This window comes from Gnatocerus cornutus, chromosome 9 (assembly GCF_029298725.1).
Source record: "Gnatocerus cornutus isolate USDA-ARS CGAHR chromosome 9, icGnaCorn1.1, whole genome shotgun sequence".
In the NCBI taxonomy this organism is placed as follows: Eukaryota; Metazoa; Arthropoda; class Insecta; order Coleoptera; family Tenebrionidae; genus Gnatocerus; species Gnatocerus cornutus.
Window position 1 is genome coordinate 1,178,782 of NC_142241.1, and position 20,193 is coordinate 1,198,974.

The 20,193-nt window shown below is 32.1% G+C and overlaps 1 protein-coding gene across 1 annotated transcript; it reads right to left on the reverse strand.

The window, feature by feature from the left end:
• Positions 1 to 1,020: 1,020 nt before the first annotated feature.
• On the reverse strand, positions 1,021 to 19,982 carry LOC148167678 (uncharacterized). The gene is made up of 2 exons (XM_088045118.1): positions 19,789 to 19,982; positions 1,021 to 1,774 (listed from the first exon to the last, which is right to left on the reverse strand). Exons 1-2 carry the CDS (start codon positions 19,980 to 19,982, stop codon positions 1,021 to 1,023), a joined length of 948 nt encoding a protein of 315 aa, XP_087901244.1.
• Between the last annotated feature and the right edge of the window lie 211 nt (positions 19,983 to 20,193).

The window sequence follows — 20,193 nt, forward strand, 5'->3', positions numbered from 1 at the left end:
TGTTTTCTGGCTTGAATTCGCAAAGAAGAGCTCGAAATCTACAAAACCACCAGTTTTTATCTAGATAATAGTTATTTTCGTACCAAAGCTAAAAGTGTTTCTTTGTTGGCTGAGCCTTATTTTAGACAAGGCGAGAGCAAAATGGCACTTTTTGGCATTAATAAACACAAGATTTTTTAGGCGAGTTACAAGTTATTTAATGATTATTTATAATTTATTTAATCACTTATCACAATAATAATTGCAAGTATTTATGGAGCCTTCAGAAAAGTTTATACATATTTGCTTCATTTACATTTACAATTTCGGTCATTTTTCGTCCGCATTTGAGTTTTTTTGGTCTCCCAACTTCACAAAAGTCACTATTTTTTTATAGACAGTAAAGTAGGCAATTTTGTTATATATTATACACATATTATAAATATTCTGGTGGCAAACAGCGAAATTGGAGAAAACATTTTTGCCAAAATTTTAAAACGTCTAAAAATTCACAAATAATTTCACAATTCTGCATAGTGACAATGCGCCAAATGAAGAAAAACAAAAACCAAACCGCTGATTTTGGAGGTTAGCAAGGAAACATTTTTCTCCATTAATTTTGTGACAATTTGTCTATTAATTCTTGAATATTAGTTTGAAAAAAAAGAATCTCAAATTTTTATTTGAGAAAAGAAATTTTTATTTCCATCCATGTTTATAGTTCAATTTGCATTCACTCATTGTCGGTCGTGGAAATAAATCTAAGGTTTGGAGAAAAAGTAGCATTTGTTATTTGGCCGAAAAGTGGCTTTGTTTCGCTACGCTTCGCCTTGCTACTGCAGTTTAATTGCTGGACAAAAAGTACCACTTTTCTGCCGTATAACAAAATCTAATATACATGTCAAAATATTACAATAAGACAGAAGTTAAAAACAAACTGCTAAAAGCAGCGCCATCGACAGTAATGTTTGCCATGTGCGGTCGATACGACGCTGCACGCCGGCTTGAAAGTTAATAGAATGATCGATCGAACGTTCATCTCTATTTAAGTTGCGTTTTCCACCCGAGAAATCGATAAATCTTCTTATATTTGGGCGCTGTATTATTTCGCCGGATGTGTGCCTTCAACTCCGACCAAATCAGTTCAATAGGATTGAACACACAATGATATGGAGGCAGCCTTAGAACGGTGTGTCCATGTCTCTTTGCAAGCTCGTCAATATGGTATGATTTGCTATATGTTTTGGTGCGAAGAACTTCGATTAATTCTGACTTTCTGTAATTTTCTTCGAAGTAGACGTCGTTTTCATGCAAAAAATCCTGGATTTCATCTTTTCGGCTAGAATTATTCGGGATTTTTCGTAATTGTAGCGAATGATAGCTAGCATTATCCATCACAATAATACTGTTTGGTGGAAGGTGAGGAATCAGTTTTGTTTCAAACCACTCATTAAAAATATTTGCAGACATATTTTCGTGGTAATCAACTTTTGCGTCCTTAATGTTGGTCGCAGCTAACAGTAAGGCATCTTCATGCAGCCATCCATCTGCGGAACCCACGTTCAATATAATAACACGTTCCCCTCTTGATTTTGGTACATCGAAAGAACACCTCTTCGAGCTGTCGGTCCATCCACGTTGAGCCGTGTCATGGGTGTCGTACCACGTTTCGTCCAAGTAGAAAATTGGTCTGTTTTCTTCTCGGAATTTTTTTATACCATTCAGATACTCGTAGCGCCATTTCCTTAGTCGTTCAGACTCCATGATAACGACTCGTTTGTTAATTTTCTTGTACCTGAAGCCAATTTTTGTCAAAAAACGCCTCAAGCTAGTTTCCGAACAACTAATCATATTATTGCTCTTCAATTCTGTGTACAAGAGGCACACGGTGGGAGCAATTTTATTTTTATAAAAATCATAAAGTGTCCTCCGAATCATTTCGGCATCTTTTACATCATCTAAAGTCCGAAATACTCCAGAATCTGAGCGCACCTTCCGACTTTGAATTTCATTCCTCACAATTTTTTGCACTGTTGAAGAAGCAATGATGTTTTTTTATTATTCCTCTTTCGTCACCTTTGTTTTCTTCCACGAAAAATTGGAAAACACTTTTAATTATCTCCTTCGCGTCGTTGCTTAGAAATTTGTGGCGTCTTTTTTCTTGAAAATTTCTTGTAGCATCTTCTTCTACCGACACATGTGCTGCGTTGGCGTTGTCTTCCTCACAGCTAACTGTTTCGACGTCGATGTCACTATTTGCTACTTGATCCTCGACTGGACGCCACATTTTTTTTTTAATATCACACAAAATCACTTTGCTAATCAGAAGCCAGTTGATATTCTGACGTTTAGAGTAAGACTAACTTAATGTGCAAAAAAAAGTAGGGAATGTTTTCTGTTTTCAAAAACAGAATCTTATTGGTTCCAATATTTGACTAATTACCTAAATCCTGAAAATGTACGGTCAGGGAATTACGCTTGGATTATAGCTAGGTATGACATTTAAGGTTCAAGTGTACCCCCTATCTCAAAAACGGTAAATTCAAAAATTTTGAAAAAAATCCTGAAGATGTAAAATTTTATTCTAAATCATCACATAAAATTTAAAAAAAATCTGTCCTGCGGTTTTCAAGATAATTTCAAAAAACTTAGTTTTTAGGTACTTTTTAGCTGTTTTCTTTTAAACTGGTGGTTAGATTCTCTTCAAATTTTAACATGACTTGTCTTGCAAACTCAGAAAAATGTGGGAATTTTTTTATAATTTTTGAATTTACAGTTTTTGATATATGTGTATTTTTTGATAACTTTCGTTAATATCTACTATAATTTCTTCTTTTTTCAATATACAAGTTATTTACATATTTCTCTCATATTTTTACCATAAATTAGGATCAATCAAATACACTTTGTAGCACAGAATAGTCGAAAAAAAAATAATTAAGGCTGGGATACTATGACACATTTCGATCAAAAACTATGCTATAGGAAGTGGTGTCCCCAAACGGCCTGGAAATAATTCAAATTATTTTTTCTATCTTATAATAGAATGCGCTTTCGTCGCCTTGTTGATAGATTCCTTTCTTACCGGCAAAAAACTGCATCAAACACGCTGTGTGATTTATACAATTGCCCATTAAAATACTCTATAAGCTTTGTTCTTACGAAATGCAGAAAAAATTATATGTTCGACTGGAGATTTATTTTTAGCCTAAAGATGCATGTGTTGACAGAGACAAAAACTTATTTAAAGTTGCTACTGTTTGTATTTCTTCCCTTCATAATATTGTGCAAGATGCAGAAAAATCTAGCTAATAGTTTTGGCGGCTGTGACGCTCGCTTTAAAAATGTAATTTTTAGCGATTTGTGAGAGTTTATGGAACCAATCTTTGATATTTTTTTTTAATATCTTAGTCGTAATTTCTGAATATTGTTTTCAAAGTGTGATGAGAAACAAAAATGCTGTTTTATCAAGTTAGTTTTCTAATTTATAGTCAAAATTCGAAACTACTTTTATACCAAATGTCAACATCTTGTATCACAAATGTCATTTAGTTCACTTTAAATCGTAAAATTAAATTGTGGTCTTTTTGATGTTAATTAACAATTTGTAGGGTCCAGAAAAATTAAACACGCCCGCGTTAATTGAAATTGATCTTCTTACAATAAATGTACAATAAATGTAGTTTGCAATTTTCAAAACTAAGTTGATAGGTTTTTTTCAAATTTTACACACTATTTGTACATATTAGATTTAAAATAAAAATTGATATATTTTTATCGCAGTTATGCTGAAAAGAATTTGAATTATTCAACTCAACTCAAAAATCGCTAAACATTATCACACGTCGCGACGCCAAACTAACGGTAATAAAAAACAATTTTTTGCGTCAGATTTTATGTAGATTTGCATATTTTTATCTTTGAAATTAAAGGCGATTTTGGGGATGTCCATAAGTGTTGCCGGACCATGTATTATGTTCTGATTTATCCTATAAGAAAGTTAGTTTTTATTTGTATTTTTTTCTTATTTTTTTTATTCTTCTCTTAATTTCCATAATGTAAATGAGGCTTTGAGCAGTGACGTTTGTTTTGATTTTTCTCTAAACATTTTATATTACCTTTACTAATCAGCAGCCACTGCTCTTGACGACTGGTTATCTTCAAATTTTGCAATGGCTCTTGTTTTTTCGACTTCATTTCAATGTTTAGCCGATTTTAACTAACTACTGTCATTAATTATGATAAATAGACAATTTGCCGTACACATTTCGTTGTCGTCAATAGTGTAAAACTTCATATTTTTTTTTAAATGTTAGAAAAATGTCGTCTAAGAATTTGTGTTTAAAAATACATATTATGAGTAATTGTTGATTAGGACATCTGCAACAATACGTACCTTTTGTCAATTAACATTTATAATTTTTATTAAAGAAGTATAAAAATTAATATGTTTAGTATCATAGTGTGGTGTACTTTTATGTTAGTTCGGACGTAAAACATGTTACAAAGAGCCGAAAAATATTTCAAAAAATAAAAATTTAATATCATAACAATAATTGAATGGTGTTATGCAACAAAGATCCAGCCCACAAAAAAAATTGATGTACCTCTTCCACCATCTGTTAAGTCTCATATGGACCTAAAATTCTTAAAGCTAATAGTCCAAATGAGTTGCTTCATTAGTGTTACTGCAATTTTGCACTACAGAATCGGTAAAATTAAGGCTTGAATAGCCATAATCTCCGTTTTTAAACAACAGTGGCTGGATCTTTGTTGCGTAACACTATTCAATTATAAAAAACTAATATTTAAAAGAGCTGCTTTTAAATCGCATATTCTAACGCATAAAAATATGGATAAAATAACAAGTCCGAAAATTATTTTTTACACCCGAACTCTTCAATTATATTATATTATATTATATTATATATTTTTATTCTTTCGTGCCCAACTCTACTTAACTCAGAGAGTTGAGACTATTATTACTAGAGAATGAAAAGGTGGTGGTGGGGATGTTTTAACAAGGGCGCCATGTTGGAAATAGTCTTTCTTGGAATGTATGCAACCAAATTTGATTCAATGTACTGATTAAACAATTTATTTTTATGTTTTTAAAGATACGGCTCAACCACATCAATAGACAGTTTAGTTTTAAATTGTCTCGGAAAAGTTTTAGACAAAAATTAACCAAAATTGATTTATTTAAACACCAGTAATAATAAATTCAATCAATTTGATATCACTTTTATTCTTTCTATTGAGAGCGATTCAAATTTTATGCAAAGTTTTGGTCTACAGCATGTACAAATTAAACAATAAACAAAACAATAATATTTTTTTCGTAATTTAAGAAGACCTGTGTATCATCATAATTGTTGCGATTCATTTGTTTTGCTACTAATTTTTAAATCAAGTAGCTTATGACTTTGTAAGTATTAAACTTTTTTGTTTTCCAAACGAAATACTTTAGACTGCTTAAATCCAATTAACTCAAAACTAATATAAAAAGAACGAATTTTTGTGAGCGCAAAAGTTTGCATCAAAATTGGCGGTCAGATAATTTATGATTTATGATCTGCATAATAATTTCTTTTATTTAATTGTTTTAAAATTTTCGTTTTTCTTGATATAGTTTAAATATTTATTGCAATAAATACGTAATATAATAAAACCTGCAAAAACAACCTCTTTTCTATATTTTTTAACTATTTTTCAAATTGACAGATTATGGTTGTACGTGATACGAAAGCAAAAGGTAAAAAAAAGTGTTTTGTACTTTGTTTAGATTACATCAACTTTCAAAAAGGGCAGATAAAATTAGTTTGAATTTATCGGGCAGTGTCATAATTAGTATAATATTTTTTTAAGTTTATTTAAGTTAAACAAAATATTGAACTGTTTATCAATTGTTGATAAAAAATAATAATGAATTTAATGATTTATAGACATGTTTTTTTTCATAAAACAACAGTTTTATTTATTTATCTTGTATGCACCCCCTTATTAGTAGGCAACCCCCATTTACACCATGCCCAAAACACAGCATTTGGCTATTTCCAATATGGCGCCCTTCCATAAACAGTTTTGGTTACCCCCTCTACCAGATTTTCATTCTCTAGTAATAATAGTCTCAACTCTCTGACTTAACTCCACCGTACCTCACTCCCCAAAACAGCGCACCCTATTGATCAATAGTAGTACTCCACAAGAGCATCATGGTAAAACATATGATACTATAAAAAATCAAATTAAACTGTAACATTTACATTTTAAATTGTGCCATCTCTCGTAGGAGAATGGTATCATTTGTGGGTTCACTTGAACCTTAAGGGGGGGTTTCTCCAAAATTAGTCAGCACTAATTGTAAAGTAAGTACCATCGTTACTATTGTTATTATTTACTTCTGAGTAAAAAAACAGTCCCAAATTGTGGGATTAATATTAAGTCTATGTGTATTGTACAAAAGACGGTATTAGCTATAATAATTCCGACGTCGAACGTATTTTTTCCAGTAATTTTTGTAATACAACGGAACAAAATACTTAATATAATACTTATAATAACTTAAAACGTAACCGAAAATTATAACTCTAACGATTCAAAATAACAAGACGACGAAAACGCGTTTTCTTATTAGAAAATCAATAGTATTTATAAAAATAAGACTACTCCTAATTGCGAACCCCTAAGCAGTGTTTGAGTGACAACCCAGGCCTCAGAGCCGAAATTTATGACCCCTCAACCGCACCGTCGTAAAAACCCTTAAAAGTCAAGTCATCTGAGCAGGTCAGCGCCAGATTATCTTGACGGCTGCTATAACTAAAGTGACTTCCTGTCGGTTTGTATTGTATCGAGGTCGCAAGTTTTTAGGTTGTGTCTCGGCAAGACCGGTCCTGCGTCCTGCATAAACGATTATTATCTGAATGCGCAGCGCACGAATTTGTTCGTTTGAAAATTGAATAGACGCGTAATTTAAATGGGTTGTTGTATGGCAAGGGGTATTAAAGCCGACACGGCACGGTTAATCCAAATAATAAAATTGTGAAAAAAACTGTCCATCATTTTTAACAATTGTGCAAAACATCTTTCATGTAAAAAGATCTACGTTTTGTTTTAAAATAAACTTAAAAAGTTTGTTTAAAATAAGCTAAAAAACTGTTTATATAAATGTGGAATAACAAAGAACAAAAACAATAACAATCAGCCGTAAGAATTAATAAACATTACAAAACAATAAAAACATTGAAAAAGAATTACAAATGCAATCAATGCATTTAAAAGTGTCACGGCGTCGAAAAATTTGCTAGCTAATTTGGGATGAAATTCAACAATTTTGTATCTCACCTATAATATATTTATTATGTATCTTCGTAAAATCACAATGAACAGGCTAAAAGGCCCTAAACTCTTTTTTATTTGATAAAACTAAAATTTTAGGCGCTAGTTTAATTTCAAGTTTTAAAAATGGTTTACGAAAAGTATCCATTTTTTCCATATAGTTGGAATCAAAAGTTTTGCCGAAGCAGACAGAAACAATATTTTTATTAAATTCAAACATTTAACATAACACAAATGAACACAACTGAACTAATCGTTGTCCAGTTTTCGCAAACGCAGTAATTTTCATTTAATTGAATAAATTAAATAATTAATAAGGAAATAGATATTGAAGCATTCGTGATGTTATTGGGGATGATTGAACTTGCAAATTTATTTAATTCGATTTTAAAAAATATGAAAAAAGTAATTTCTTCGACCAAAGTAAACTCCCTCTGGACTTATTTTCTAAATCTAGTTCGGTCGATATCTCGCTTATTTTTGAAGCAAACTTGCGTTATTTTGTCTCGTTTTACGCAGAATTTCGCGCAGATTCTAAAACTGTGCTCCAAATCGACGTATTAAATAAAAACCATAATTAACCGAGTTAAAGCCGTTTACCATTGTTTTTCTTGCGTTTTTTACGCATTATTTATGGTTTTTGAGACTTTTGTATTTCGATTTTTGGACTGAACAAATTTGAGATCGATCGGACAAATATTTTACTAGTTTTGGCCCAAATACAAAAAATTGAAAAATTTTTATCGATTAAGTCCAAAATCGCCCATCGAATTATGGGCATTTATGACCTTTTTCGAAAGGAAAATGGGCCGAGAAAAACGATGGCGCAAAGTATTGTTCAATATCTGTAATAGTTTCCAAGATTTACAATAGGTGAAGTGAATATTTTTAGCTATTTTTACATGATAATAGGCCATTTGTGTACCAAGGCCAAAAAGTGTTTTTTTTTTGGCCGAGCCTTTTCTTAATGGGCGCTAGCCAGAAAGAAGGCGAGGGCAAAATGGCACTTTTTGGCCGTGATACTCACAAGATTTTTTAGGCGACATCATTAAATTTACAAGTTAATTAATTTTTATTTATGATTTATTGATTTCATCATTTATAACAACTGAATAATTGTAAATATTTATAAATCCTTCAAAAAAGTTCATATTTTCTTAATTAGGTTTGATGTTGCAGCAGCACTGCTAGACATGTTCATTTTCAATAATTCAACACGTCTTTGTTGCACTTTACAGCAGTTTGTCGATTTTATTTTAACCAAAAAATTAAAAAATTGGGGGTAATGTCGGTATCTTGATGTAATAAGCAAAACTATGGATAGATGGCGCCACTATACAGTATGTCCCCGGATTGAGTTCACAAGAGGGAAAAAAAGTTTATTTTTCATTTTACAAAAAAATGACAAAGGAATAACATTTTTTGCTTATTTCAAAACAGATAAATCTGCAATTAAAATTTCAAAATTATTAGTTTGTACTCTTAAAATTAATTTTTTCATAATTTTTATTTATTAACTTTTGTAATCGTATTCAAATAATAGCAGGCTGTGTGTGGATTCACAAAATGAAATAGTGCGTTAAAGATTAAAGAAAAATTTTCCTAATAATGTGTAAGTATTAAAAAATTGGAAAAAAATGCAATTGCATCCTTTACAATAATTGAGAAAAATCGAAACAGTCGAAAAAATTACGAGTTAGAATTGAACTATGTGCTAAAACAGGTAATGGGCCAATCAAATAGTAGAAATTGGTTTGAGTTAAGAAACAAATTTCATTCCTTTGACATTTTTTGCTAAATTAAAATTTAAATTAAGATTTCCAGAACACAGCTTGATAATATTAAAGTTTTAATTAAAGATTTATTTATTTTAAATTAAGCAAAAAATATTATTCCTTTGTCATTTTTCTGTAAAATGAAAAATAAAGTTTTTTTCCCTCTGGTGAACTCAATCCGGGGACATACTGTAGATTGGCCAAAAATGATTGCGGCCAGAAAAAACTTACTTTTAAGCTGCTTTTGAGGCCTAAAAATTCCATTTTTAGTTTAAGTCGCATAAAAAATTCTTTGTACGTCAAAGTTATTTCGTTTGTTTATTAAGCATTAAACATCGTTTTATATACAAGGTGTTTTTAAGGGGCATGTATAAAATGAATGTGGTAATTCCTTGTCACAAATTGAGCCTATTAAGAGTTTTAGTAAAAGTCTTTTGGTTTTCGAGATAAAATTACACAAAAATTTCAATGAATTTGCAAGTGCGCTACTAATTTAAAGTGAATAATAAATTGAGTTGCTGGTTGCTTTGGAAACAAGCCATTCATGGATTGGGGTTAATTTTACCTTGTGAATTTTTAATTTAAATTTTTTTTTGTACCTCTTTATGCCCTTTCTGGAATAGCGCAGAACTTTTTGTACATGCTTTTTAAAAACACCTTGTATACAAGCTCGCCAAGCACTCGCACCCCAGAGAGCAGCAATACTGATGGGAAATTTCAAAACAAAAATCGATTAAGTTTAATAGTATTCGAGAAATGATAAAAATTAACATGACAATTTAAATAAACCTTCATTTATTTTTGAAAGGAGAGAATTTTCCTTTATATAGCGCTCATATAATCACATAGAAAATTATCAGTTAAAATAAGCATTTTTGTGAGGTAAAGTCCATTTCTCTTTTCTTTATACAATTTATGAAAGAAATAATAAAAAAAAACTTTTTTTTTAATTGTGATGGAGGTTTTTTTCTCTCAAATAAATCTTCATTCTATACTACAATTTTGCTAATTGTGTTTATTCTAAAGATTTGCTTTATATCAAAAAACTACTTCTATTTAAAAAAAAATGTATTCAATAGTTTTATTGAGTTTGCTATCGAGCGTTCAAAAAAAAACCGGATCAGGTCACCTATGAAATAGCTGTGATTGGCCAACTTAAATTGCTTGTAACTTGAATACTATAAATGCCTGAACATTGTGCGATACGTCAATCAACTCAGATTTTGATGGAGAATTTCTCATTAAAAGGAAGTTCGAGCGTTCTGGGACACCTGTATGTATGAGAATTAAGTAGAAACCGAATTATATTAAACGAAAACATCTACGCGAAAAGATCATTTATAGATAGCGGTTGTTTTCAAAATTACTTTCGAAAACGTCGATATACAGGGTGAATCCGAATAAAGTGCAAAGATTTTAACCACATTATCAAATTCCTTTGTAGATAATGATGATGCAAAAAAAAATCGAAATTCGGGTGAGGCAAAACCCTCCTGGCTTACCCGTTATTCGAAGCTTATGGAATTGAATTTAAATGCTGTTTCTCAAAGACTGCAAAAATTGTTTAACTTTCACTTGATTACAGATTTTGAAGGCAGGACACATTTCAAAAATTGAGTATGGCGAAAAATTAATTCGTTTGAAATAATGGATGCGCTTAAAAGGGCCATTTTTAATCTGGATTGGTTCGTAAGGTGACTTTTTCCGGCTCGCTTTATGTACCAAACTGAAATTTAAATTAGAAACAAAAGAATGAAAAACTTTAATCACTTTTTTATTATACCTGCATCATAATCCTAAATTAGAACACGCAAAAGCGTGCAAAAAACTTCACTCATTTTCTGAACGGATTTTTACAAAAGTGAAAAAATGTGCTTATCAACGTAAACAAACAATTGCTAACCTTTGATAGTTTTATTGTGTAAATTCACGTTTTTTCAATGCTCCTAAAGGATTGTAAATGGATAGGTGTAATAAAAAATAGCGTATAACACTCGTTTATAAGCGCCTTTAAAACACTTACGACGTTAAAAGCACTCCGCTGACGAGTCGTGCTCTTAAACTCGTCGTGCGTGTTTTAAAGGCTTGCTTATAAACTTGTATTATAATATACTATTAGTAAATCTTTTTGTTTTCGAGATAAAAATACACAAAAATTTCAGTAAATTTGTTTGGGCGCCACTGATTAAAAAGTGAACAAAAAATGGGGTTGCTGGTTAAGAGGTGTTGAATGTATGACTATTGAGGTTAATTCTACTTTGTCAGTTTTTGATTTAAAAATTGGTTTTTCAAACTTCAAACTAATTCTGGAATAGCGCAGATCTGTTTTATACATGCATTTCAAAAACATTCTGTATATGATGGTTGTAACGGTGATTCACGAAATTTTTATTTAGGTAGTAGGAGAAAAATATGCCATTTGATTTATTTTCAATTGGTTTTCAATAAATTACCTACACACATTACAAAATTAACAATAAAAGACAAGAAACAAATATTAAAGAAATACCTTTCAAATACAAATATAGGAAACTACGAAGAATACCAATTCTCAAGATCAAGAACAAACAGTAAGATGAAACAAGAAAAGGAAAGAACATGGAAAAAATTAAGAAGAAAATGGCAAAAACAATCTTCAGAACGATAAACACTATCTCTTCTGTCACATTAGTCCAAAACGCGCCAGCCGTGTTTAACTCTCAAGGTCTCAACAGAATTTTTACTGTTTTTACATGTTTTAATTGTTAAAATTCTTATAGCGAAGAAAAATTATTGCACTTAAACTTGAATACAAAAGTTACCATTAAAAAATTAATAATGATTTATTACACAGCTCAACAAAAAAAAAAAATTTTTGTTGCCCTTAATATCTGCGGATTTCTATGTTTTTAAGACCATAGTTTTCGAATATATTCTCGAAAGTACTGAATTGGCTCTCGTTTTTATGTTTTTTTTTAATAATTTTGACTTTGAGTCTCAGAACACGAATTATAATAAAGTGTTTATTATTATGTTAAAATTCGCTTTTGTGCACGCCACGTGACCAACAAAAGTTGAATTGCTTCAAGATTTTCAGTAAATAGGGGCATACAAAATTTAAAAGACGTGCTTATAAAATGCCTTTTTTTAAAGTTTAACATAAGTTTTATAATTTTTTTTCTTTTTCAACTTCTATGTACATTAATTAACCATTCAAACGATACAATTTGTAATATTTTCCAAAAAAAAAGATATTTGACAATATACTTGCTACTTCTTTCTCAATTTTACAGATTTTTAGTAAAATATGAAAATCAATATTAAAAAAAATAGTTTAATACAATTGTTTTGATATTTGCTCAATTACAATGTTGCATTTTTGCACCTGTACATTAAGATTGGCCGCTTCAGTGTTTAGTTTCTTTCGCTTCATGTTAGTCACCTGAAGCAGCTTTTCTTCTTTTTTGTTGAGCTCTTGCAGGGCCCTCTCTATGCTCTCCAGATGGTAGAGATGTTTTCGTTTCTCTCCCATCAGGCGCTTCCTGCAGCTTCGCATAGTTGTCGTGGTGGAGTCTTCTGCTTCCACCACAGCTCTGAGACGTTGGCTTCTCGTATTCAGCAAAGTCATTCTTTAATAAGGCCAAATTTTTCCCCCTTGATGCGGTTGGGATCGGAGATTTGACAAGTTTTCTTAGGGGAGGTGGCCAATTTTCCAAAACCATTCATAGTTTCGTGAATTGTTGGCATAGAAGTATTCTAAACCACTCTTACATCAAGGGCAACAAAATCACTGTTGACCAGTGTTATTATTATTAACTTATTAGTCACTGTTCTTCTTAAACTACGTACCTACTTCATAAAGAAACGTAACTACCTAAATGGAAGATTAGGCAAGTTACTGAAATAACAAAACTTTTAACACTAAAAGAATATTTTATAATAAAAATATGGCAGATTCAATATACATACATACAGGCTGTCCGGAAAGTCGAGCACCACCGTGAAACTGTATCATCGGACAATGCCACCGATCACCGAAAAAATGTTAAAAAAAATCCATGTCTTCAATTTTTCGAGATATGATGGATTAAAGAGTAAAAGTTTAATGTCAAAATTAACGATTTCCGAGCAATAATTTTAGGTTCAAATGAATTTGTTACCTAAAGGATGTTTTGCGCAAAGGCATAGTGCAAAAAAATCGGAAAAATCTTGTAAGAAATGCCTGAAAGCAAGATTTTTGAATCAACAATCTCCATCAGTGTGGCATCGTTCACATGAAACCATAGTTACATGACTCGTTCATGAACCAACCTGACTAACGCCAACAATACAATAGCAACGTTACTATGACTTTGAATACTAGAAATTTAAATTATTGGGGGAACAGTTGAGCAGTGTTGCCATTTTCCTAATTTTCTTTTGGTCCTCCTGCAAAAACAGAGAGACTGGAATTTTTTTTAACATTTTTTTGGTACTCTTTGGTATCACCCAATTACCCCCTTTCAAGGTGGTGCGCCACTTTCCGGACATCCTGTATGTACCAACATTAACATTAACTATTAAATTAATTAGTATAAGCAGTGAAAATTAGAAGTTGTAAAAAAAACAGAATGCATGGATGTGCGTTGATGAAACAAAAAAGAAACTTAATACAGTTGACTTTAACTATGGTTACAGGAAGTACATAAAATTAATTAACAATTTTTCGCATTTTTTTGCTTGTTTTCTTTCTTCTGCTGTTAGGTCATTTAATTTTCGCTTTAGAGTTTTGCGTTCATGGCTTTTACCATTCCACCATTTGATTTTTATGTAGCTCCTCTGAAGTTCTATTTTTTATCGAATGCACAATGCGTTTGGTAATTAAAGGATCTTTATTTATTCGTGTCTTGTGAAGCCTATTAAAAAAAATTCACATTCCTTTGCTTGGTTGTGTGAGTCTTCTAAATGATAAATGTTGAACCCAACTCAGCATTCCATAGATGTGGTTTTCTGCAGTATAATTGATATAATCTCCCATGTATGGACAATTTTTCCCTAAATTTCTTTGCTATCCAACCACAAAGATATTCGAAACCACCTTTTTCATTTGCTTTTTTATCTCAGAAACGGACGAACTTGTGATTGACAAAGAGGAGCTAAGATCTACAATATCTTTTTCTGGAGGCTGAAGAGAAATGGTTACTCCAGCTTGAATAATAATGTTTGCTACTATATACTCATGCATTATTAGCTGTTCTGGTTGAGTATTTGTTTTCTCTTGTATCAAACCAGGATTTTTCCCTAACATAATTAATCTGATTCTATGGATTGCATTTAGGGGCGATGGTTGATCGTGAAGACCTCTAGACCTTCTAGACCTTCCAGTAATAAACCATAAGGTTTTTTCACATGCAGATTTTCTTTTGGTGGATAAGAATTGATAATATCAAACCAGGTACTTATGTTTCTATAAATTTTCTTGTGTTTACTGACCAACTTTTGAATGAATTAGAGCCGTTGCTGTAATGTGGGACAATAATTGAGCTGCTAAGGTCACGTTTGGTCTTTCAGGTCCTTGGCATTCCAAATGTTTTTTCGTCAATTTGTGACAACTTGTGACTTCATTGCTACTTGTATAAGCTAATAAAACCTTTAATGGTTCACTATTTACAGTAGATTTATTCTTTAATACAAAGCCTGTGTCTAATAACCAGTTTCTGATTAATTTAAGCAAATGGGGAACGTCGGCAAAATAAAAAAAATATGTCCCAAAATAGAATGAAGAAAATATGGTTTCTCAAAATTTACATTTAAACTGCTCCAAAGACCAAGATTTCCGCTACAGTCAGATACACATGCTACTACATTGAGCCGAAATAGTTTCATTCGGAACCAATATTATCTGCATCTGTTTATGAGATCCAATTATTTTATCTTTTGCTTTATCATATTCATAAGCCGACTCCACCTTCATTTCATCAAATTGTATAACTGCTAATTTCTCAAATGTACTTAATGATATACCAGCTATCTTCATAAAACTTAAAACATCTTTAAGAAATCCATTCCTGAAATGCAATTTTGCAGCCCATTTTTGTAATGTTGATACATGAGGTAACGGATATTTAAGAGAATTTCTCAAGCATAAGCAACATTAGGTACCTCAAGGCAAAAGCTTTATATATATCTTTTGATTTCCAAATAACTTTCTTTTTTTTGTTAACCAGGAATATCCCTTTGCGCTTTACTAAATGTGTCATTTAACACTTTTTCTAATTTTTTCACATTTGAACTTCAATTTTTTTCGTTATAGAAACAATTTCGTTCTTCAACTTCTCCATTTTGCGATCCTGTTCAGCAAAGACTTGTCGAGGACTTTCATGATTTTTTAATAACAGTTGGTATTTCTCTTCTACACTTTGTTGAATCTCTGTTACACTAGAAGGTCCTGCTTTGTTATTTTTAAGAATATCTTCAATAAAATCTTGTCGTCACGTCTTTTATTGCGAGTACTTTCTACATTCGAAATATTAATAATACGTTTTAAAAAAAGCTTAGGTACCACTGTAAAGTTAAATTGTAATAATAAATTGGTATATTAAAAAACAAAACTTTAGATATTAGATTATAGTGTTTATAGGAAAGAAACTAGTACTTCTCGCTACATCACCGCAGGCTCCTATAATTGTCCTCGACATAAGATGGTGAGTCTGAATTTTCTTGTTTACATGTTTTTGAATTTCCCATTAAACAAATTTAGATTATAAAAAGAATAAAAATTAATTAAAAATGCTGCCAGGTGTAACGGTTTCGATTCCAACATTGTTGATAAAAAAGTTACAAAATGTAGATTTAAAAATTTGGTCAATGAATGTTCTACTTTTCAGAAAACACCTGAGAAGACTTTTTTGTAACAATGGCTTGCTCACCTTCAGTGACAAAAGGACTGGAAAGAATTTTCTAGGGTTTAGATCTCAAACTTCGGGTCCTAGCCTCTAAAGTCTTTTAGGCGATCCAAAAGAACAAGTAGGAACAACAGAAAAGTCGGGAATTTATTAAATTAAATGTAAAGATTGTGATCAGAAATACAAGGTGTACCCGAATAAAGTGCAAACATTTTAACCCGAATATCACACAACGCAGTTTGACATAATAGCCAAATTTCAGGTTCCGAAACGTCACCGTTTCCGAGAAAAAAAAATTATGCTTTTCTGCAGAAACTGATGTGCGCCACTGAGGTCTATTAAGGCAGGACAGTTCGCTGTCAAGTTCAGTCCAGGCCATCAAAATAAGTTGGGAATAAAAACGGTAATTAACAAGTGGCAAAAGTGTCTTTATCGAAGTTCCAGTCAGTTTAACATTAATAGTGGTGGAGAAATGTGAGTTTTATTGTGACATAACAGTAAAATCGACATATACTTTTCCAACTGAGCTAACGTTATATGGTTATCATAAAATTCTGCTATTGTGTAAAAGTTTACATTAAAAAAAATGTATAAACAATCTGGTCCACTGTAAATTTGATTGACGTTAGAATGACAGGCTTCAATAAATCTAACTCATATTGTACTTACTGGTTGACGAGCGTTGAATGACAAGTGACACGGCGGTAGGACAATTGACACAGTGGAAATCCAACGGCGTTTCTTTTGGTTTCCCTCGCTTGCTGGTTTCCTAATTGGTGTCTGGTGTTAACAAATATCTTAATACGGCTCATATGCCTCAAAATGTGTCTTATTTTTGGAGAGTGCGATCGAAATTCAGCGTTAGCAGCAACTAAACGGACAACTAAACGATTCCTTGTGTTATTTATCGGGCTAGACAGAGTGGTTAATTATTAACAGATTGGCGCAAGCTGCTAGACTTCTTCCTCTGGCGTCACTTCAAAAGTGTTATTATGTTGTGCCGCTAAATACTGAAGCAGAGCTCAGACAACGCATTCAGGGAGCTGCGGATGACATCATCACGCATGACATGATTTAAAATGCATGTTAAAGTTTGGTTACAAGAGTTCAAAATAATGACAAAACAAATTGCATTTTTGGCGTCCTGATTGCTGTCGGCATTCGCTCTTTTTCGGCTAGCCGCGAGTTCTGGGACGCCCTGTATATTTTAAATAAAGACTTTTAAACCCCGCGTGTGAGTTTAGAAGGGTAATTTAAAACCAATTTATACGACACGATTGAGTCACTCATTGATTGATTCGTTTCAAAATTACACAACTCATGATTTAACTTTAAGTATTTAAGTTATAATGTGGTAAAAATTTTAAACACTTTCTAACTGCCACAGACTTTTTATTTTTCTCGAACATTGCCATTCCAGAGCAGAATGTCGCTCAAACTAAACCTCATTCTTTCGTTGTCGTACATTTGTAATATTTTGTGTGTTTTGAACACCAAATCAATAGTTTTAAACTACAAAATAACATACTCGGATTCGATTAAGAAAGAATTCTATAGTTCACAAATTATTTCTCTTCCTGCTACTAATCATAGCCACACAACATTGAAAGTTCTGAATCGGAATATTCCGAAACTTTTTTGCAACGTTTTACATTTTACTCGCGATTTTGAAATTTTGTTTTTGTCAAACTGTGGAATTTCCATGTTAGAAGAAAATTGCTTGTCTGAAAAACTACGAAAAGTTTCCCGAACACTTGACATGAGTTCCAATAAATTGGAGGTGATTAAAAGGGGGACATTTACAAATCTAAAATTAATAGAACTAGACCTCGATAGAAATTTCATTTTGACGATCGAAAATGCTGCCTTTGTCAATTTAACCAATCTAAGTTTGATAAACTTTGCTTTCAACCGACTGGTTACTTTTAATTCGGCAGGTTTCATCAACATTGAACAACTCAGCATTTTGTCTTTGCAAAATAACTATATTTCTACTTTATCCAAAGGTTTCTTTGGTCATCTGCAATTTCGATCTCCGCAACTTGGATTAATGTGTAACAACATTTCTGAAGTTGATGAATATGTCTTCGCTGATTTTAAAGTTAATGGTCTCATTCGTTTACAATTACAAGGTAACAACATCGAGGAATTACCAGAGAAAATTTTTGATAACTACAATTTTTCCCGTGTTGTTTTAACTTACAATCCATTGAAACGGATTCCTGTTTGTAATCACAACTGTTTTGTGGAACGTTTGGTTCACGATTGCAATTGCACGACCGCAATGTTGCAAAATAATAGTCAAAATGGAAAAGTTTTTTTTGTTAAACGGGCTCGTAAAAGTATTTGTCCAAAGAGACAAAATGGTCAAGGAGCCATGTTTGAACATAGCTTTATTATACGTTTAGTTTTACTTGTTAACTCTTTTAACATTTTTTTACAATTTTTTTAGGTGTTAGTGCACGTGTATCTCAGAATTGTGCAAAGAAATAAAGTACCTTATCTATGACCATTTAGATATTTGCTCATAACGTAGTTCATTTTAAACTAGAACTCGTGTAGATGTGAAATTCATCGCGGGCTGTGATTGGCTAAAATCATTTAGTTATTGTTATAATTCAATGTTGTAACAATTTATCTTGGTAATCAATGAAAACTACTGTTAGACCTGTTGACAGTGGGTCAACTTGTCTTAGTTCCTGTTATATTGTGAATTATTTTGAGAATTCAACTCACTATACAGGATGTGTCGTAAGGCGCTTATAAACTCTCCACCACCATGTTTGGAAAGTTAAATACAATCTATTGTTGAAAAAATTATTTTTGTTAATAGCACACTTCTTGAGATATTGAGTGGTATTCTTGAGCTAATTTAGCAACACTTGACTAATATGTACCTATAAAGATTGATTTTAATAAATCTTGTTACTTAGTAACGCGCATTTTTTAATTCAGAATTATTAATGTATGTACTAGGTCATAATTAATTTATTGAAACTTAGTTATTTCATAACATGTTAGTTTATTTCTCAAATAACAAAAAACGCAAAACAAGTTAAATTACATAAATTATAAAAGATGTTCAAACACTCGACCCTGTGCTAACAAACGCCTCAGCTCGTCTGCGTAAATTGCCTATAATTCTGTCCAACATTTGGTCATTAATATGATTTACTGCATCAAAAATTCTTTGTTTCAATTCTTAAACGTCTTAAACTTCTTAAAGCATGCCTTTCATGTATCTCCAGAAGAAAAGGTCCATAGGATTTAGATCCGGCGAACGTGGAGGCCAGGCATTTGGAGAACAACGTCCTATCCATCTATTTTCATAATTGTTGTTCAGCCATTGCCTTACAAGCAGAACAAAATGAGGTGGAGCGCCATCCATCTGCAACCACATGTCTCGTCTCACAGCCAAAGGAAGATCAACCAATAAATGGTTTTCTAAATCATTTTGAAGAAAGTTTAAAAATTCTACACCTTTCAAACTATTAGGTAAAACATGTGGTCCAATCACGTTATTCCCAATAATGCCCGACCAAATAGGTATACTAATTCGATGGTGATGGCCATGTTCAAATGTCACATGTGGATTTTCCTCTGCATAATAATGATAATTATGTCGATTACAAATACCATTCCTTGTGAAAAGAGCTTCATCTGTCCACAAATTGTTTTTTTTTAAATTAATTATTTTTCTCCAATATCCATCGTGAAAAATTCGTCCTTAGAGCATAGTCTTCGGGAAGCAAAGCCTGTACCTTAGTGTAATGATTCGGATGTAACTTTTCATCCCTAATAACACCATTTATGATTTTAAATGGTACGAGTACATCAAGCTGTCGGCTTCAAGAATCGCTTCTTCGGTCCTTATAGTGCTAGTGGTTCTTGGACGGCCAGGAAGAACTCCTTTTAAATTTGGAACTGCGCTTCTATTGTCCCTTAGCCTTTGATCTAAGCTTCTTATGGCGTTCATGCTAGGTTGCCTTCTCCTCGGATGATATTCTAAGTAGAGGCATCGAAGCATTTCCACGGCATTCCCTAAGCACTAGGTACATATCACAATACTCATTTGCAGAAAATTCCATTAGTGAATGTCTGCAAGTCAAAATTTTTTACAATTGTAAATTAAGTCTCTGTTCTTTCCTCCACAAGGAGGTTAATCGGAGGTTCTGCAGCCAGCACCTGAAGGACGACTGTCGGCGCAGTGCCATAAGCGCTAACTATTCTCAGTAGTG